The sequence below is a fragment of the Trichoderma aggressivum genome (assembly GCF_033847375.1).
Source record: "Trichoderma aggressivum f. europaeum strain CBS 100526 chromosome Unknown scaffold_055, whole genome shotgun sequence".
Classification (NCBI taxonomy): Eukaryota; Fungi; Ascomycota; class Sordariomycetes; order Hypocreales; family Hypocreaceae; genus Trichoderma; species Trichoderma aggressivum.
Genome location: NW_026946421.1, coordinates 84333 through 104451, shown reverse-complemented (window position 1 = coordinate 104451; position 20119 = coordinate 84333). Strand labels below are relative to the sequence as shown.

General features: G+C 52.6%; 8 protein-coding genes across 8 annotated transcripts; 2 read left to right on the top strand and 6 right to left on the bottom strand.

Annotated features, from left to right (window-relative positions):
* Positions 1-801: 801 nt before the first annotated feature.
* Positions 802-1598, bottom strand: Triagg1_9555 (uncharacterized protein; the record flags this gene model as incomplete). Its single annotated transcript, XM_062904525.1, has 3 exons — positions 802-933; positions 1121-1286; positions 1348-1598. 3 exons carry the CDS (start codon positions 1596-1598, stop codon positions 802-804), a joined length of 549 nt encoding a protein of 182 aa, XP_062751485.1.
* Positions 1599-5772: 4174 nt separating this feature from the next.
* Triagg1_9554 (uncharacterized protein) lies at positions 5773-7537 on the bottom strand (the record flags this gene model as incomplete). Its single annotated transcript, XM_062904524.1, has 4 exons — positions 5773-6951; positions 7026-7122; positions 7204-7229; positions 7322-7537. 4 exons carry the CDS (start codon positions 7535-7537, stop codon positions 5773-5775), a joined length of 1518 nt encoding a protein of 505 aa, XP_062751484.1.
* Positions 7538-9039: 1502 nt separating this feature from the next.
* On the bottom strand, positions 9040-10096 carry Triagg1_9553 (uncharacterized protein; the record flags this gene model as incomplete). The annotated part of the gene is made up of 5 exons (XM_062904523.1): positions 9040-9426; positions 9489-9701; positions 9757-9851; positions 9965-10024; positions 10090-10096. 5 exons carry the CDS (start codon positions 10094-10096, stop codon positions 9040-9042), a joined length of 762 nt encoding a protein of 253 aa, XP_062751483.1.
* Positions 10097-10745: 649 nt separating this feature from the next.
* Positions 10746-11963, top strand: Triagg1_9552 (uncharacterized protein; the record flags this gene model as incomplete). Its single annotated transcript, XM_062904522.1, has 1 exon — positions 10746-11963. The coding sequence occupies one exon, from the start codon at positions 10746-10748 to the stop codon at positions 11961-11963; it is 1218 nt and encodes a 405-aa protein (XP_062751482.1).
* A 424-nt stretch (positions 11964-12387) lies between these two features.
* Positions 12388-13314, bottom strand: Triagg1_9551 (uncharacterized protein; the record flags this gene model as incomplete). Its single annotated transcript, XM_062904521.1, has 1 exon — positions 12388-13314. One exon carries the CDS (start codon positions 13312-13314, stop codon positions 12388-12390), a length of 927 nt encoding a protein of 308 aa, XP_062751481.1.
* Positions 13315-13937: 623 nt separating this feature from the next.
* Positions 13938-14756, bottom strand: Triagg1_9550 (uncharacterized protein; the record flags this gene model as incomplete). The annotated part of the gene is made up of 3 exons (XM_062904520.1): positions 13938-14120; positions 14184-14548; positions 14708-14756. 3 exons carry the CDS (start codon positions 14754-14756, stop codon positions 13938-13940), a joined length of 597 nt encoding a protein of 198 aa, XP_062751480.1.
* A 1206-nt stretch (positions 14757-15962) lies between these two features.
* Triagg1_9549 (uncharacterized protein) lies at positions 15963-16871 on the top strand (the record flags this gene model as incomplete). The annotated part of the gene is made up of 1 exon (XM_062904519.1): positions 15963-16871. The coding sequence occupies one exon, from the start codon at positions 15963-15965 to the stop codon at positions 16869-16871; it is 909 nt and encodes a 302-aa protein (XP_062751479.1).
* Positions 16872-17275: 404 nt separating this feature from the next.
* Triagg1_9548 (uncharacterized protein) lies at positions 17276-18813 on the bottom strand (the record flags this gene model as incomplete). Its single annotated transcript, XM_062904518.1, has 3 exons — positions 17276-17553; positions 17859-18428; positions 18780-18813. 3 exons carry the CDS (start codon positions 18811-18813, stop codon positions 17276-17278), a joined length of 882 nt encoding a protein of 293 aa, XP_062751478.1.
* Positions 18814-20119: the final 1306 nt, after the last annotated feature.

Here is a 20119-nt window from a genome sequence, read left to right as displayed (position 1 = left end):
CTCTTTACTGTTGTGGGTGAGTGGTTGGTCGAGGGAAAGGTAATCAGTAGAGGTATGTGCAAGCTTTACTACCCAACGAGTATCGACGTCGATCCGTGGTGATATCAAAGATCAAAGAGCTAATCGTAGAGCCTTGGGGAGGAAAAAAGAAACCGGCATTGGCATGGTACTATCCTTGGTGGGAATTGCATTGTGTGTTCAAAGCAAGACCTGAGGCAAAGGCAGTGCGGTGTATCAGTTTCCATTTTTGATGGCATCATAAACCAGCGGCTGTAATAAAATCAATATATTTGTAAAAGTTTATAAAAAAAAAACTCATTTGCTGTAGAAAAAGGTGAGGCTGCTCCAGGCAGTCCAACTAAGAAAAGAAAAATCTATGACCCCGTATATCCTCCAAATTTTGTATCCTCAAGACGACTGCTTTCTATCACGCAGTCTTGTGGCATGCCATGCCTATGTAAATAGGACGCCCAAACAACCAAAAAAAATTATAACCAAGAGAAGAAAAAGGTATCCCTTTGCCCTGTGGCTGCCTATGAACCTTGTGTGCGTCGATGCCCATACGCCAAATCACGCCCCCGAAAAGAAAAAATCAACTCCGGACCAGAACAATCGAAGAGACCTTGCAGCATCTGCTGTACAAGGCTGTGGCAGAAAAAGAAAAAGAAAAGGTGGTAGGTGGTGTAGCGTCAATGGTGCCTCACCCCCTGAAGAGGAGAAGTTGCTCTTGGTGCCGGCAGTCAAGGTGAGACAAGATGTGGCGGTTGAATCGTCCAGTATTCGCAGCAATCATGTTACATGTTACCGCTGTCGAGCATGAAGCCAGCGCATGATTCTTCGCAAACTCGGATCCTCCATTGTCCAGCGACCCTGCGATTGGTCCGCGGTCAAGAGCTCGGTGTAAACGTACTCGTCGGTAATGGCAGCCAGCTCCTAAGCAACACGAGAATTAGTTACATTTGCATCCCCACTACTTTGGCCGTGCATATGTTGGTAAGAAAGGGATTTTCCCCGACATGTACCGAGTGGAGACGCCATTTCCCGTGGGAAGAGGCTGCGTCCAAGAAATCGGAACCAGGGAGGGAGCCCTTTTGGGGGTGCTAGTTGTAGGTAAGCTTACCGCTCGAAGCTGGTTGTCCAAGGCCTGCAGCTGGGCATGGTTCCCCGGATGCGGTCGTTGACCCTGCAAGACCTGGTCTCGGTACTCAATCCAACGCTGCGCCGCCGCCTGCCTCAAGAGAATCTTTTGCCCCTCGTGCCGCCGAGCGTAGGCGTCTAGCAAAACCCTTTTGGACACCATGTTAGCTGATTCGATGCTTCGTCTGCTGAATGGAAAGGAAAACGCACTGCTGTAGTTCGGCTCTGGTCTGTTCCTCTTCTCCTCCCTGGGCCGCAGGTACCCTGGTATCGGCGGCCACGTCGAGGATGTATTGGCCGTCGATGGTGCACTGGCGTAAGGTAGCCCATCCCTCGGTGTAGTAGTCCTCTTCGTTCTCTGGCTCGACAGGGCCGGCTGCGATGTAGTACTGAAGCGTCCGGAAGTCGGCGAGGACTTCGGCAACTCGGGCGGTGCGGCACTCGTTCACTTCTCGTTCCATGTTGAATTAGTTACTCTTCTCACCAAAAGGCTGAATTGACATGTTCCATGACCATCTTTACGCTCTGGGGTTGTGCTTTGTATGAGGAAGTGGATGCGTATCCCGCGTAAAGCGCATATACCGGTCCTTTAAGGGGGGCGTGCTTGCCGGGTCTGCATGTGTGCTTTACTTTGGGTCTTGGGGGGAGCAGGAATAGCGGGACAATGAAAGCAATTCGCTAAGACTAGTGACCTACATCCGTCCATGGTGTCTAAGGGAAAAGCTTCCGGATGAGACTTGGGGGCCAGGCGCGAAAGGGGGGGCCAAAGAAGCCTAGTTGGTATTTCCGTACAAGGAAATAGGTGAAGAGATGCAACAACGGCTCTCGGCCGATAGACGTCGTTGGCAACGGTGACGCAGTTGTCGTCTTCGAAAGGGAGATTGTGAAAAAAAAAAACGCAAGAGATGGCCAAAAGCCGTTGAAGCTGAAGATTCGAGATGCTGAGCTGAAAAAACAGCACTATCAATTCGATATTCTGCAGTGGATAGCGTGGCAAGATGGAGTAGTCGGGGATCGAAGCTGCTTCAGCGTGGCAAGCAATGAAGAAACTCTGCGGGATGCTATGCTCGATTTGCCTCGACGCGAGATGCTCCATCCTTTTGTATGCTTCGTCCATGATCGACCCCGTCCGGTGTTGTCGGAGGATCCAGCAGAGCTCTCGCCTGGGCCTTGAAGGGCTCGATGCCCATCTCGGCCTTACAAAGCTACGGTGGACTTGGGCCTTGGTGGACGGATGAATCTGAGGCCCTAAGAGGGTAACCAGGCTGAACCATTCAGCTACCACTTGCTCTCTGACAAACACCAACGAGAGTGCTCTCCGTCACCTCCACCCCGGTGGCTCTTTGCAAGCTCAAACCTGAAGAACCCCGGACAAGCTGGCAATCGGGAGCCGTCCAACCGGAGCCGTTGTCAGCCCTATCCTAGCCCCTTGATGCCTCTTGCACCAGCCAGCCTGAGGTCCGAGGCTGGGCGCCCGTGTGGTGCTGGGCTCGCATTCTGGGTGGGTGACTCTTGCGCCAGTACCGGGCCCCGTCGATCTCAGCAGCAGACTGCTAGGCAGAGCCAGACGAGGCTAACGACTCGAGGCAGAGGAAAGCCTTGCCTGCCAGGGGGAGACAGGCCTTTGGTCCCCGTTCCGTGGGTCGAATCAAGGGACCTGTGCATGAGGCCATCGATTCCCCATGACGAAGGGGGGAGAGGGGGGGGCGTCCCGGCAGCGCCGTTAGATGCACGCCGCACCGCTAAAGCAGAAGCAGAAGCAGAAGCAGAAGCAGGTTGCGGTTCGTTTTGAAGCTGCTGCAGGCGGGAAGCTCCCTTCAGGGCAGGACAGAGATCAAATGGCACGCTGTCGTGTCGTGTCGTGTCCGGATACTGGATACTGGACACTGGATCCTGGATCCTCGCCTGAACACCCCTGCGCGGTGGGGACGGCCGTGGATGATCGGGCCTATGGTGTGCATTCGCCCTCTTCCAGACAGACGCTTCAGCTCCGGCTCAGCGGCGCTACCACGCGCAGCCTTGCCGAACGAAGCCAGAGTGACGGGCCCTGCATGAGCTGCGTGTGCCAGGGATCAGCCCCAGGGACCAATGGCAGCCCGTCGTGGCCTGCAGATGCATCGTGGGTTTTTTTTCCAAAGCCGAAGACGTTGTTTTTCTCCCCTGTGGATGATGCATGTCAAAAGGTAAGAGGCAAGTTCTGGAGAGACACCCGCTGCGCCCTGTCATTTGTCCAACGCCGGCCTAAGCCGTTCGGGAGGGAGATTTTTTAGAGGCAGTGCCCGCCAACGCTTCCTTCCTTTCCTCTGTTTTCTTTCCTCTTCCTTTGTTTCCGGTCGTCACTTTTTGCTTCCTGTCCATCGCAGAACCGCAAAGATTCACAATCCAAGCTACGCCTCGAATTGGAATTGGCCATGCGGATGATCCAGAGACACGTCACCGAGCCCGTGGTTGGCGTTTGTATCTCCCAAGTCACGCTGCAGGCTTCGAGGCGCTGCGCCCGATTGGCACCCGTCGCTGGCTGAACTCAGTCCTTGATCATCGCCCGATGATTCACGGCAAGGGTCATCTCGCAATGTTGCATCTTGTCTCTCTCGAGTCCCGACGACTGCAGCTTCCAGATCGGGGCGCTGTGATTGGAGATTTGCATCTGAGACGAGGCTGCTGCCTACTCGACGCCGTGGACACGCAGACTCACCTTGCCCTGTGCCTGTGCTTGTGCATCGTAGCCATGCCCTTGTTGATGCAACTCCAGCTGAATCCAAGGCTTGGCGGATGCCGATGAATCATCCCATCGTCTTTGCTGACGGCTTTGTAATGAGGCCATGTCCGTACGCGTGTCAGGATGGATCATTCAGCTATCATCAAGAAAGCTTAACAAAGACACCGGCATGACTGTTATTGCTATTCAGAACAGAAATTGACTCATAGTCCAACCAATACATTGCTTGACTGTAGCCAGCCGGTCTAAAGGAGGGAGACAAAAACACAGATGATGGGGGAAAGGAAGAGACAAACACTGCAACGTTGCCCTCGACATACCGGGCTCGGCCAAGGAGTCGTTGACCACTTCTAACCCTATACCGGCATCAGATATCGAGTACATCGCCAATCTTGGCTATCCTGATGCCTCTTTGTCTCTAGTTGACTCAATCTCCGAGCAGGGCGTCGAGTTGGGGCAAAGACCGTTACGCTAAGCAGCAACATGAACTCAGGGGTGTGAATTTGTCCATCACTCCCATCACCCTCCCCCCTCTTTGTCTACTAATTATCCACGCAGAGCCGCTTTCAGTGATGGATTCTACTTGGTCACAACCGCCCTTGCCTAGAAATGATACGCCCTGTCCCGACTGCGCTGTCAACCACGCGGCACACCCTCATATAAACGCCACCGTGACAGCAACGTCCAGCCTCAGCCAATGGCATCCCAAAAGCGCCCATCACATGGTGAGATGGGGGCATCCACAAAGCGATTGCCATGTTTTTCTTTCCTCGAACAGCTCGAATCTTGTGCAATAACGAGCCCCCTGCTAGCAAAAGCCCCCCCTTCAGGTGATTACGCCCCCAAGTAACGCGGCTTCTAACGCTATGGAGTGATGGGTGGGTTTCTGCGGGTGACCTATGGTATGCAGCATTTGGTGTTTATCCTGAGGGTATTGTTGGGCGTAACGTTCCGCAGTCAACCCTCCGAGTACTACGCAAGGGATATAAGTTGCAGCATATCCGCTCAGGGGCCAGCATGCAACGGCGTCAACCCTGAGCCCGAGACTTGGGAGAGACAACTTTGTGTTCTTCAAGCTTCCCTTGCATACAATCGCCACCGTTTTTATTTGAAATCAAGGCATCTTGGCAGGAATTTTCTTTCTACTGTGAAAAGGGGACGGAATTTAGCCTGGAGTAGTGCATCTTCAGTGGTGAGTTTACGAGAACCTTTTCTCAAAATAACTAGCCTACAACTATCCAACTATTGTACTCTTCGTTTCTATACAATCTATTTTTATACTCTCCATTTCTATACAATCTATTTTTATACTCTCTGTTTCAATACTATCCATTTCTATACTCTCTGTCTCAGTGTAATATCTTACAGGCACGATTCTATGGCATCTAATCAGACATAAAATCATCTTTCGTCTCGTTTACCAAGATCACACTACCTACCTAGGCGCCTACTAATGCAGCTCACACATCACGACATGCATCTATAAACGTCCAGTCGGCCTAATCTAAACTACTCGCCACCCAGCCAGAAGCAAGCTGTATTCATCTCAGACGATGCAATTATCCCCCTTGAACCATATCAGCTGGCAAGCATCAAAACTTCCTTTTACGAGGTTACGTTGGCCACGCCAAGAAAGATGGATGTCTCACCCGCCACCAAATCGCCATGAACCAAGGCGGCAATGGTTTGCCACATCTTGGAGTTACACAAAGCTTAAAGAATACGCAAATCACTACAATTCAAAAGTTGGAAGCTCAATATTTGGGCCCGCGGGTATTATTGAGCCTATTTAAAACAGTATAGTTTATTCACAAAAGAAGGGGGCTTGCATCTAACAATTAACCCCGTTGAAAACAAAAAAAGTTTGTATTCCAACCAACTAGCGGCTGAGAGCAATACCAAAAGATCGGTTACATTTAGTCCTCCTCAGCGGGAGCCTCCTCCTCGTACTCCTCACCGTCATCGGCGGTAGCATCTTGGTACTGCTGGTACTCGGAGACGAGATCGTTCATGTTGGACTCAGCCTCAGTGAACTCCATCTCGTCCATACCCTCGCTAGTGTACCAATGCAAGAAGGCCTTGCGGCGGAACATGGCACTGAACTGCTCACCAACACGGCGGAAAATTTCCTGGATAGCAGTAGAGTTGCCGACAAAGGTGGAGGAGATCTTGAGACCCTTAGGGGGGATAGAGCAGAGGGCGGTTTGAATGTTGTTGGGAATCCACTCGACGAAGTAGCTGGAGTTCTTGTTCTGGATGCTGCGCATCTGGTCCTCGACCTCCTTCATGGCAACCTTTCCACGGAAGATGGTGGAGCAGGTCAGGTAGCGGCCATTGCGGAAGTCAGAGGCAGCCATCATGTTCTTGGGATCCAGCATCTGCTGGGTCAACTCGGGAACGGAAACAGCGCGGAAAGAATGCGCGCCAGGGCTGGTAAGAGGCGCAAAGCCCACCATGAAGAAGTGCAGACGAGGGAACGGCACCATGTTGACGGCGAGCTTGCGAAGGTCGGAGTTGAGCTGGCCAGGGAATCGGAGGGAAGTAGAAACACCAGACATGACGGCAGAAACCAGGTGGTTCAGGTCGCCATACGAGGGGTTGGACAGCTTCAGGGTCCTCATGCAGATATCATACAAGGCTTCGTTATCGATACAGAAGGTCTCGTCCGAGTTCTCAACCAACTGGTGCATAGACAGGGTGGCGTTATAAGGCTCGACAACGGTATCCGAGACCTTAGGAGAAGGAACGACGGAAAATGTGGCCATCATGCGGTCGGGGAATTCCTCACGGATCTTGGAGATCAGCAGGGTACCCATACCGGAACCGGTACCACCACCCAGGGAGTGTGTAATTTGGAAACCCTGAAGGCATTCACAGTTCTCAGCCTCGCGACGAACGACATCGAGAACTTGGTCAACCAGCTCAGCACCCTCGGTGTAGTGACCCTTTGCCCAATTGTTACCAGCACCGGACTGGCCGAAGACGAAGTTGTCGGGGCGGAACAGCTGGCCAAAGGGGCCGGAGCGAACGGCGTCCATGGTACCGGGCTCGAGATCGACGAGGACGGCACGGGGGACATATTTGTTGCCGGAAGCCTAAAGGGGGCAATGTTAGGTCACGAAGTCTAGACAGCGCCCAAATCAAGCGGACGCCGGTGGGATCCACGCACCTCGTTGAAATAGACGTTCAGACGCTCGAGCTGCTGGTCGGAAGTACCACCGTAAACACCGCTGGCATCGAGGCCGTGCTCGCCAGAGATGGTCTGCCTATAATGATTATGAGTAACGGATTCGTCGCAAACGCGTCGCTTCGAGCTTTTCGTCGCTGCTCTTTAGAGGAGAACATACCAGAAGGCAGAACCAACTTGGTTACCCTGAGGAAATTGTCAGCATCGCGATGGTCGCGTTTTTGTGCGGGGGGCAGCGCCCAAGGAGGGGCAAAGGGATAAGCAACTTACACACTGACCGGTCTGGAGGTGAACCTGTAGCAAGGGGAAGAAAATATGTTAGCTTGCGTTCCTTGCATCTCGCGGATATGGACATTTTGATTCCCAGTGAGGGCCACCATAGTCAGAGCTCGGGTGCCCATTGAAGACGGGTGGGCGCGTGAGAGGAAGCTCCCAACGCCAGCTCTCAAGGTGGGGGAGGGAAAGGACCAAAACAAACTCACAATCTCACGCATTTTGAAGACTGGGCGATGAAGCTAAAGAAAATAGTTTGTATTAAAAGGAGATAGGAGAATCGAGTTGCTGCAGCTTCAGATGCGAAGAAATGCAAGAGGTGGGAGATGTAGAAAAGGAAGAGAGGGAGGAGTTGGGTAATAAAAAAAACGGCCAGTCGAGGCCAGTCGGCGCGGCAGGCAGTCGCAAAATCAACAAAGCAAAAATCAAGAGAAATAAACAGAAAATTAGTGCCGTTTTGGGAATAGCCGCTAACGGGATGATCCGGTCTAGCGCTCCAGTTGTCGAGGGGCAAGTAGCGCTAGTCCTAATCAGTAGCTGCCAAAATGAACACCGTCCCCAGCTCAACCGCAGTACAATTTCCAAGGGGAAATTCTGTGCTAGACTGTCCTACCTGGTTTAGGGGTTCCTCATCAGGGGCAATTTTCTTCGCTCTCGGAGCTCCAGTGCTTTATGATGCTTTGCTGCTATAACTCTCTCCATATCTTGTCACTCATCTATGCTCTTTCTAAATTGCACTCGACCGCTGCAGTCGTGATTTGACATCTTCCCAAGATGCACACGCATGGCCCTTACTAATGGAGAGCCAACGTCTCATACAAGTCCCAAGGCACCTACTTTACCCGTACAGTAGCTTGACAGCTTTCGAGCCCAATTACTGCCTAGTGGTCGCTTGATAATCACAATCCCACCAGACGCCCAATCAAACGCGCATCTGGTTTATTAAACACTGAATAGCGCCTGACTTTGCCAATAAAAGCTGCGTCTTCCGCTGCCCCCCTGCTCGCCCTGTTCGAGAAGCCCTTGCTCCTTAGCCTCCACCAGCGGGGGCCCATATCAAATCCCAATTACCGCCTCATACTACGGAGTACTACTCGTATGCCCTTTGTGCCTCCCTGAGCATCAGCACCAACATAGGTTACCACGAAATTGCCATTTCAACGGCCTTGGGCGGGTCACCCTCATATTCCCCGGACAGTCTAAGAGTCAGCTTGTGGATTAAGACTGTCTGTCACATGAGCTACGGCTACGACTAACCTTGACTTCTCCTTTCCAGTTGCTTGGATCCTCACCGTACGGTCTATCCTATTCAATGCAACTGTACAAGTACTTCTCGGCTACGAGTACGAGAGTGGCCATGCCGTAACATCACATGTGCTCAGTCCTCGTATGAACACGTAGTAGTGCTCCATTTTGTGTTAGGTGTTCAGTATTACGGCTGCCTCAAAAAATCCCGTTACCTCAATAGGCAACCTTTTCCCCCCCAACGAAGCAAGATTCTACGCCCTATTTTCCTAGGACACTCTAGGCACCCGTTTAGAAATAAGAAAATTCCCACGGGCTATCAGCACTTGGAAGGCACCGGGTTTTTGTTAACTCTTCAAGCTGAATAGGACCGAATCCCAACAGCACACAGCCCTTCTAACGGGTGCTTAGAGCCCTTTGGTTAGGCAGACAACAGACGTCTCTTGCGTTGCTTCATTAATCCATCTATGCGATTTACTTAATCCTTCTCAGCAATTGCCTGTAATCTCTCCTCAATCTCGTCCTCGGTGAGCTTTCTAAAGCCCGGCTCCGTGCCCTCCTTGCCATCCGCCCGAGGTCCGCCGACAATGCCAATCTCAATCTCTCCCTTCTTGAAGTCCATGCTGAGAACTGTGCTCAGCGTTGTGATGGCCAGCTCGACAACCTCTTCCCAGGATCCCTCAGCATGCTCCTTGTTTCGTAGCTTCTTTTCCAGGTGGTTCATAGCCTCCTGTTGTTTGGGTCCGGCAGCAGTGCCCTTGTAGCCGATGAAATATCCGGCCGGATCGCACTTGAACAGCTGGGGTCCCCGCTCCTCGTCTAGGCTGATGATTGTGGTGGCAACGCCGTAGGGTCGCATGTAGGCCTAGCAGAAAGCATCAGTGACGTAGTTCCCAAGGTTCATCCGGCAGCAGGGGTTGTCCTTACACGCTGGGTGTACACTTGGCTGATGTTGGCCAGTCGCTTGGCCAGGACGTCAGCTGGCATCTCATAGCCGTACTTGTATCGGAACTCTGCAGCTTCTGATTGAGCACGCTGGGAAAATGCTCTGGCGTCTGCGATGGAGCCTGTGATGACGCATCCCACGGAGGGCGAGATTTGGAAGATGTGGGAGACAGATGAGGGGTCGATCAGTTTATCCTGCACTCCCAAGATCAGCCCATGCCACGAGGTGTTCCGAGGCCAAAATACGTACGGGAACCTTCTTTTGTGACAAGACAACGGCGCAGTCCTTGCCTCGCAGGCCTACAGACATGATGTTTGCAGCTGTGATTGCCTTGAAGGCATATTCTGTGTTCGAGATGTCAGCAGTTGGGTCGGCTCAGGCTGAATATCTAGGTGCGAACGACGCAGATCGATCCATGCAGTCGAATCGGCCTTGTTTATTGGGGATTTCAACTTACCGACTTGGTACAGACGACCATTGTCGGCAAAGATGGTGATGTGTCGGTCGTATGCGCTGGCTAAGAGGGTGTTGCAGGTCAGTTATGGTGTATGGCGGGGAGAGCCGGCAAGGGCCCAAACGAACCAGACATGGTGACGGTATGTTGGCCCTATCGAGGGCAATGTCGAGGAGATGGATGCGCAGCAGCCGTTGAAAACCGCCTTGGATCAGGTCCGAAGCGAGGGAATTGCAGAGTTGAAGATGCCGTCGATATGGGCCAGTAGCTCTACAGGCCGTGCTCGTACGCGTTAGCACAGCTTGCCTAGAGCACTGGGAGCTTGTCCAAGGCTGAGGTCGGGATCTTATGTAATCTTGGAGCCTGAGGCGCCAGCAATTCGCACCCCACTCCAGGCTCTGGAAGGAGAAACGCGGTGACCGCCCGATATGCAACGGTGGAGACAGAAAAAAAAACCGGCGGGGCATCTTATCGAGCAAGCAGAAATCAAACAAGAGATCAAATGCGCGCGAACAACTTCTCCGGGAGATCGATTAGTTCCTGATTTGCGATTGCAGCGAGCCATTGGGGACCTGCATTGACTTGTTCCGCACCGGAGTCGCCTCAATTCTCGATTTCAACAGCTGAGAGCCTCCTGCTGTCGAGTTGCCCAGCGCCAAAAGAGCTTGGCTTCAACCACACACGCGACTAGAGCCCAATCGACCATCTCTTGCGACTCAAAAGCCATATTCTCAAACGTCTTGATCACGACAGAAAGACTTTTCCTTCGCACATCCCGCCCAACATGGTTTCCTCAGGCGACGGAGCGACGGCTCGTGCGCCGGCCTGGAAACGATTGGGCCTGAAGCTCAAGCAGTCTTCCGCCCCCGAAGCAGCAAATGAAACCCTGCAGGTTGGGCATCCAAGCAGTAGCAGGACCCAGCAAACCCAGTCGATGCCGTCCAAGCGGAAGCCCGAAGCCCCGCCACCGGGCGAACCTCTGTCGGCATTGAAAAAATCAAGGAACGAATCGCAGCCTGCGGTTCCCAGCCCTCAGCTGAAAAGGAAGAAGTCCGTCACGTTTGGCGAGACGCCCACCAAGAGCGGCAACGACGCCAAGAAACCCGTCGACAAACCGAAACCTAAGAAAGCCAAGGTGCCTGGCAAGAAGCAAGCTGCTAAAACCAACTCTGCTTCGCCTGCGGATATCAAGCCTGCGCTTGAGTACTTGAGTCTGTGGAATTCGGCTCGAGACTCGTGGAAGTTCAACAAGAATCACCAATCGACCCTCATCAAGTTCGCCTTCGATCCTATACTCTTTCCTTCCGCCAACATTGACATTTTCTACAAGTATATCCGTGACATCAAGGGCTTCGTTCGCACGAGACTACAAGAAACTGCCATGGAGCTGCGGACAAAGGATAGCACGGAAGGGGCCGCGGGCTTCCCACAGGGTTCAGTCAACCTTGTGGAGAAGCAGATCAAGTACGACCAGCTACTTGCACAATTGCTGCATTCGCAGACGGGCCAGAAGAGGAAAACCTTTGACGAGGAGGAATACCGAACATCGTCGCAAGACGTTGATGATGTCATCACACGTGTGATTAAGCGCATGCGGGCGGAAATGGTTCTCGACCAATTATCTGAGGGCGAGGAGACCGATGCCAGCCAGACAACCACGACGACAGTTTCTTCTGGAAAGGTTAGTGTTGCCGAGAGCAACACCACCAAGGCCACCGAAGGCGACAACAAAGTGAAATTGAGCGACGGACCGAGCAAGCGACGGAGAAAGCTACGGACCAATGTCGATGACAGCAGCAGCTCTTCCGAGTCGGAGAGCGACTCAGATACAAGCAGCAGCAGTTCCTCGGATGACTCTGACTCTGATGATGATAATGAGAATAACATGGAAGCTGATGCGGGCAATGAATCCTCCAGCAGCTCGTCTTCCTCGTCATCGTCCTCATCTTCCGAGTCTGAAGAAGATTCCGGCTCGGACAACGAAAGCTCAGACGAAGAGTAATAGATGTCACGGCGCTTCTTCTTCTTCTTCTTCTTCTTCTTCTTCACCTTTCTCTTATGAAACATGGCGATTCGGAACATGGGCAAAAGTTCTTTTTTATCATGTACAGTGTCAATTTTTCCTTTTATCTTCTTGATCGAGTGGGCTATTATATGTCAGCTGTTTGCATGTGGTCATGCCACATAGGGGGGAGATTATATGATACCTGGGATGGGATTCTCAAGTTTAAATGGTCTTTTTCTTTTTCCTTTTCTTTTCTTCTTCTTTCTTTGAGTTCTCAAAGGGATGACGGTATGTACGCATATATGTATCATTAGAGAGCATGAGCGCTAGATAGACTCCCTCAAGACATAATGAGCACATGAAACCCACAAAACAAGGAAACAATAGTCTGATCAAATTCCTTTATTCTCCCAAACTGCCCCTAGACAAACAACTTGGTGAAGCCCTCCTCGGGGGGCTGCAGCCAATTCCTCTCATCATACGTCCTCCCCTCGCCCTCAATGATGTGAAACGTGTAAATGATTCTCCCCTTTGGACTCGTGTTCCTCTCGCTCTTATGCAGCATGTTGCCATGGATCAACACCAAATCGCCCGCCTTGACCTCACCAGGAATGTACTCCCCGCCCAGCTTCTCCCCGCCATACTCCTCTCCAGGAGGAAACTTGAGCCCGTCATTATCAACAATCTCCGTGCCCGCGCCGCCCGCCTTGCGCACCAGCCTCTTGTCCACGGGCGCCCAGCGATGCGAACCGGGCAAGAAGCTCAAGCACCCGTTCTCCAGCGTCGCGTCCTCGAGCGCATACCAAAACCCCACGGCCGACGGCGCGCTCGTATACAGAAACGTCGAGTCCTGGTGCGGCGGCACCGCGCCCCCAATCTCGGGCTGCTTGCAAATCACCATGCTCTGCAGGCACCGCGCGTCCCTGAACCCGAGGTCGCGCGCCACGGCCGCCGGGCTGACCTCGCCCGCGGCCCTCGTCGCCGCCTCGTCAATGAGCCGCGCAAACGGCGGCGAGCGCACGTGCAGGCCGTGCCCGATCTTGTTGACGGCGCGCTCCTTGGGCTTGGTCAGGTTGCCCGCGTCGTCAAAGGCGTCCTCCTCGAAGAAGAAGCGGATCTTGTCGCCCGACGTCAGGAAGTAGTCGTCGCCCACGTGGTCCGTCTTCTCGCCTGTGGAGAAGCGAGTCAGCGGGTGGTCCTTGAGGGAGAAGCCCTCGAGCAAGCCCTTGGTTTCGCCGAGGAGCGATGAGACGGTTTCTGGCTTGAGGGCGTTGCGGATTATGAGGTAGCCGTCCCTTTGGAAGGCCGAGAGTTGCTCGGGAGTGAGGCCGGGGGTTGGCTCAGCCATGGTAAAAGATGCCACAGAGGAAAGAGAGATGTACGGTGAGACTTGAGGTGATGTTGAAGGAAGAAAAGAAGAAGAAGAAGAGACACACAGAACAAAGGGTCCAGATAGAGAAATTACAAGCGCCTTACGGCCGTCGGCGAACTTTTGATAATGAGTGTGCGTGTAAGTGTCTCCAAGTGGGGTGATATCGCCTTTTTGCTCCATGTTTCCCATCAACCCCGCCGGAAGCCGCTTCGTCTCATCCGGGGCTTCACTCCGAGAGTCGGACTCCGCCGACGACCCTGATAGACATTCAAATACAGCAGCTCCAGCCAACAAGGGCCGCGGGTTACGAGGTTTGATGGCAAGAGACTCATGATTTGATCGCGAATATGTCTTGTATTATTATATCGCAACTGTATGTAAAGAACAGTAAGATAATAACGCCCCAGCGTCAGACTCTCATTTCAGCCACCCGTGTGTTTGACAACTCCCAAGCGCCAAGCTATAACACCAAATTGTCCAGTTACCAATAACGAAGAATGAGAAGTTTAAAAGATGAAATCAATAATCCAGTACCGCCCGATGAAAATGAACCAAAACTAAATGAGCAAAGCCGTAAATCGTGTAAAGGCGAGACAAACTCAAGCGTTAACCGGGTCGTTGAGAAACTCGTAGCCTTCCTCCGGTGGCAGCAGATAGGCAGATGCAGCCAGGCCACCGGCAGTGACCAAAGAAAGCGCAGCGCTAACCGTGCCAAGATACCACGAAACATCCAGGTTCCAGCCCGGAACGGTAAACTGATCATCATGGTCGTACAAGTATGCCTGTGGTTGTGAAACGTCAGTCCCCGAAGCCCGCCGCAACAGTACACTCATATCTATACGTACCACAATGGAAATGATGATGAACTCGACAACGGAGACGAGCGTCAGCAGAGCAGCGACAAACGGCCAGCCCGACTCGCGCCTGTACTTCCCGCCGCCCATGACGAGCGCAAAAGCTATCAGACTGGCCAGGCACAGAACAATGACAAACGAGGCCATGAAGCCCACCGTCCGCCACATGGAGCAGAAGTACCGCTCGCCGTACTGACACAGCTCCGTGGACGGGAAATCGCGGCAGTGGGGGTCGTCCAGGCTGGAGCAGCTCTTGTGCAGCCCAATGTACTTTTCCAACGTCTCGCCTTTGGTCGTTGTCACCGAGTACGAAACCCAATGGGGCTCGGAGACGGAGGCGATGATCATGGCGGTGACTGCGCGCTCGAGTTAGTCCCGTCTTTCACTGCCTCCGTAGTGACAAAAAAGGCGCTGCCAATTTTTTTAATTTTTTTTTTTTTTTTGCTTGGCGATCGATCCCATCGCGAACGAAAGCTTCAAAGCTGGAGCTGGGGGGGGCCATTTTGATGACGTACCGGCAACAAAGGCCACGAGACCCGCCGTATACACGTAGACCCGGGTCATGACTGAGGCACACAAGACGTATCGCGGACTTGGTTCTTTGAAAAGGCCGACAAAGGAAAAGAAAAACGTAGGATTTCTCTTTAGTAGAGAACAGGTGTCGAGATGGGAATTGAGCAATGAAATGAAGGAGAGGCTGCCTGGCCCGATTGAGGCTGTGGCAGATTGCGGTACCTGGCAAGAAAAAGCAGGCAGCTGAATCAAGGTAAGCGGGACACAGCTGCAGTTAGTGTCTTAGCAGGACGCCACACTGTTTTCCACGGCACGCTGTTAGACGCCCAGCTTAACTCCAAGTACCTGGCACCTTTTGGCTGCCGCTCCCTGCCATCTCCATGCTAGTCCAACCTGCAAATGACGAATGCGACACCTCATCCATTTTGCATAACGCTCGCTCGCCTCCAATGAAAGCACGGCATGCGACACCATCTGCATCAACCACATCTCTTCCAAGCTGCCATTCGTCATTGCCGTGTCTTACACAGCGTCAAGAGCCACATCGATAAGAGGCACGGGACGCAATGCGCGATAACAAAACTTGATAACAACCAAAGCTCACATGTGCCAGGCCTCCGCGTATCCACCAGCCGTTGTGCCAAAGGCTATATCATGACTCATAGCGAGGTGCCATATCACCAAAGAAAAGCAATTTGGCGCAGTGGAAGCGCGCCGGGCTCATAACCCGGAGGTCGCACGATCGAAACGTGCAATTGCTAAATGGTATCCCTTCTTTTTTTGCTTCTTTTGCGTTGTAATTATTCGATCCATTTCCTTTGCAATTCCTCTCATTCTCTCTTGGTTTTCTCTCCCTATTTTTTTCTTTCTGCACCTAAGTCCCAATGACGTGCATAATGTACTAGGTACCTACACTGAACGCCTCGTCGCCTAGAAAATACATGTAGAATAAACCTTTGCTGCAGCAATACCCGGTGTTCCCCCAGGTCCCCGTAACGATCCCTTCCGTAGCCGTCCCGAACCGCCGCCCCCCCTCCGGCATCGCTATCGGGCTTCAATCTGGTAGGTACCTTAAGAAATATCGGCTATTATCTCACCTCACCTCATCATCGCCAACCATTGCTTTTCGCTCTGTTCCCCTCCGTCATGCGAACATCTCTCAGGAGAATCGGACTGCCAATACTCCAAAGCTCCAGTTACCTCTTCAAGCCCCAAGCCTCCTTCGCATCGCTCCTCCGCTCCTCATTCCTCCGCAACATGTCGTCCTCTCCCGCCCCGGTGCTCAAGAAGCCCATCAACATCTCGTGTATCCAGCTTGCCTCGGGCGCCGACAAGGATGCCAACCTCAAGCACGCCGCCGAAAAGGTTGCCGAGGCCGCCCAGTCGGGCTCCAAGCTCGTGATCCTGCCCGAGTGCTTCAACTCGCCCTACGGGTGCGACTACTTCCCCAAGTACGCAGAGACGCTGCTCCCGTCGCCGCCGACAAAGGAGCAGTCGCCTTCGTTCCACGCCCTGTCTGCCATGGCCGCCGAGAACAACGTCTATCTCGTCGGCGGCTCCGTCCCCGAGCTGAACCCCGAGACCAAGAAATACTACAACACCAGCCTTACGTTTGGCCCCGACGGCAAGCTGCTGGGCACCCACCGCAAAGTCCACCTGTTCGACATTGACATCCCCGGCAAGATCACCTTCAAGGAATCCGAGGTTCTCAGCGGTGGCAACAAGCTGACCCTCATCGACCTGCCCGAGTACGGCACCATTGCCGTCGCCATCTGCTACGACGTCCGCTTCCCCGAGCTCGCCACCATCGCCGCCCGCCGCGGTGCCTTTGCCCTCATCTATCCCGGCGCGTTCAACCTTACCACTGGCGCCTTGCACTGGCGCCTGCTGGCTCAGGCTCGTGCTGTCGACAACCAGATCTACGTCGCCCTGTGCAGCCCTGCCAGAGACATGAGCGCCAGCTACAACGCCTGGGGGCACAGCTTGATTGTCAACCCAATGGCCAAGGTTTTAGTCGAGGCCGAGGAGACGGAGACGATTGTCCAGGCGGAGCTAGTTGGCGAGGATATTGCCGAGGCCCGGAAGAACATCCCGTTGAACAACCAGAGAAGATTTGATGTATACCCCGATGTAAATCAAGGCAAGATCTCGTTTGACGAGCTGTGAATGATGAGAGTATGATACAGAGAAGAAAGAATAAAAAAAATAGTAAAATCATGATTGATCATGATTCCAACACAGTGATTGGAAAACATGGCGTCAAAGTGTCATATTGTAAGAGGGTGATGCGCTGAACTGTCACATCTTGCGTATCACAAACAGGTGTTATGCAACAGCCTTTTCATGAGAAACCCGATATATATAAGATGTGGTTTATATATTTTCTACATTTAATGTAAATCTTTCCATGTAGCCCTCAATCTTTTCCAGTCCGAGACATTTTCTTCCGTAAAGCCATTGCCCATCAGTCAAGGAGGACCTGCGTCCTCCCTCTTATTTTCCTTTTCTCTTTCGTTTGATCCAAACGCTCTCATTCAATAAAAATCATCACAGGTGTCTTTTACCATCCCTTACTGCAGAGCCTTCTTGGCAAAGTTGGGCAGGACGAAGCTGGCCTTGTGGATCTCGGAGTTGTAGTAGCGCAACTTCTCGTCCTCCTCCTCCTTGGTCCAGCTGCGCAGAGGAACCTTGACGTCGCGGGTGGCGTCTTTGCAGCAGACCATGAAGCCAATCTGGCCGGAGGGGTAGGTGGGGATGGTGGTGTAGGCGTACTCGGCGACGGGGAAGACCTCACCGCAGTCCTTCTTGAGACGGGCGATGAGAGGGAGGTGGAGCCAGGGGCTCTCGGCTGGTTGAATCACAGACGTTAGCTGCTTGCTCAATCTGAAAATGAAAAGGGCACAAGAATCCTAGCTCAGCGAAAATGCTTCGCCCTATGTGTTCACTTTTCCTGAGACAATGTCGCCTTTCTCGGAACTACCAAGAGGCTCAATTGAGAAGGCAGCACTGGCTCTGGCAGCCCCTAGGGAGTCGGACACTGATGCAATCACCAAAACTGATTCTCAAGTCAAGAAAAGCAGCTCAGGTCGCTTCCATCAGGCCGGCTACACCCTTGGGGGGCTGCTCGCCTTCCCAAAGAAAAAAGAGACATACAACCTTGGGTAGTGATGACACCTCCCTCGCGGAGAGCGTCGTGCAGGAGCTGGAAGTAGGGCTTCTGGAAGAGGCTCTCGGCGGGGCCCTCGGGGTCAGAAGAGTCGGTGATGATGACGTCAAAGGTGTTCTTGTAGTCGTCGAGGAACTTGAAGCCGTCGCCAACGTGGGTCTTGGACTTGGGGTGCTCAAAGCCAACGGCCATGTTGGGGAGGTACTGCTTAGACAGGCGGATGACGGCCTCGTCAATGTCGCAGAGGATGGCCTCCTCGACGCAGTCGTGCTTGACGACCTCACGGAGGACACCACCATCACCGCCGCCAATGACGAGCACCTTCTTGGGGTTGGGGTGGGAGTTCATGGCGAGGTGGGTGATCATCTCCTGGTAGGAAAACTCGTCGCGCTCAGTGGCCTGGACGACGTTGTCCAGGACGAGGACATTTCCGTAGTCGGTGGACTTGAAGATGAGCACGTCCTGGTACAAGCTCTTCTCGTGGTGCAGCACCTTCTCGACCTTGAGGGTCATGGCCTGGCCAGGCCACATGTCGGAGATTTCGCGGTACCATCCATCTATGAGGCATCACCAGTAGTTAGCATCAGGTTTGCGAGGTATCGATACAGGTCCAATCAGGCGTTGACGTCGTTTTCACATGGAAGGCCTTTGGTTCAATAGAGACCCCGCCATGGCAACTTTTTTTTTTCTTATCTCGATAGGTATCTTATCTAGACACCTGGATGAACCGGCAGCTTGCCAGATTTCTCGAGCATTGTACAGCGCTGGCTTCTCTCATCTACTAAGGGAACAGATGAATTCATCGTCATGCCAATCATGGCCATGGGGACGCAGTTGGAATAAAATTTCCAAGGCAGGGCGGGGTACGGCAGACATCAATTCGTTGGAAGGGATTTTTAGCTACAAACCTTGGATGGTGGGGTGAACAATTTCGTCAGACATTGTGTTTGCTGTGTAGGGGCGGCGAAAAGACGGGAAACGGGGTATCAAAGTGGAATGAAGAAAAGTCGATGAAGGAGAAAAAGGAGAAGAGAAAGAAGTCGATGTCAAGGGAGGAAAAGACGGGAGAGGAAAAGCAGGGAGCCGAGCGCCTACTCGTACAGAGGCATGGAACAGACCGGTCGCAATTGGGTTTGGCTTTGGGTTTGGTGGGGTGAAAAATTTTGGCGCACTTTTTGCCAACTGGAGACGGAGAGCAAGAGCAAGAGCCCGGCTGTGTATCGTGCGAGATGCAGTGCCACGAGGACAAGCTGCCTGAATCATGTCTGTCGGTGTGTCCGTTCAATCCAGTGTCTTTTCTTGTACATTATCTCTCAGTATTACAATGGCTTTGGAGGCTGAACGAGAGTGTTGAGCCTTGGAAAAGACCTCCCATCAGGTACCTCCTCTGCTGGCGGTGCTGCCATCCGTCTACTTTGCGGCACAGCATGACGTCGGGAAGCTTCGAGCTAGCCGAGACCAGTAATTGGGCTCCAGCTTGTCTACGGAGCTGCTGATTGGCCACAGCGCCTGGTTCCAGAACCGAAACGGTATCTCTCCCAGGTACCTTTCTTGAGCTGCGGAATGGGGCCATGTACCTGGGGCCAGAGAAGGGGGGGGGGAAATTTGGTAGCCCAGACGACTGGTTGGCGAGTTCCGCCTTCAACAACCCCGAATCCACCAAACCTCCAGATTCTCAGAAAATTCCCCTATGAGGCAATACATCACGCTACTCACAAGTTGTAGCCCTCTCTGGAGTTTTTTCAACGGAATATCGATGGAGGACTAGTCTCAATGTAGATACTGAAAAGCACATGTTACGTTATACCAAGGTATCTAATATTCGAGGAGCGCTCAAATGTTTCGTTTCAAGGTCAATATGGCCGTTATGAATGCCACGGCAATGTGCAGAGGGTAACAGCATTTTATCATTGTTGTCACTCTTCAGTACCTATCTGTGTGGATACTGGGCATGGTTGCTGCTACTACTATCGCCACCGTTCTTCTAGTAGCTGATGTTATCGGTTTGGGAGGCGTGCTTGCTTGCCATTTGATCAGAATGAATGTACATGTAGAGTTGTGGCCTTCGGGCGGCCACGAAAAAAATAGCAGCATCACAAGTCGATAATTTTAAAGCAACTATCCGAATTGTTCCCTATATTTAGAGTAGAATTAATGGTCATGGACCATTGCTAGAGATTTGTCTCGGCCACCATTGATAGATCGAAGGCATCATCTTCGGCACCCAGGCATCACCCACTTCTTGCAA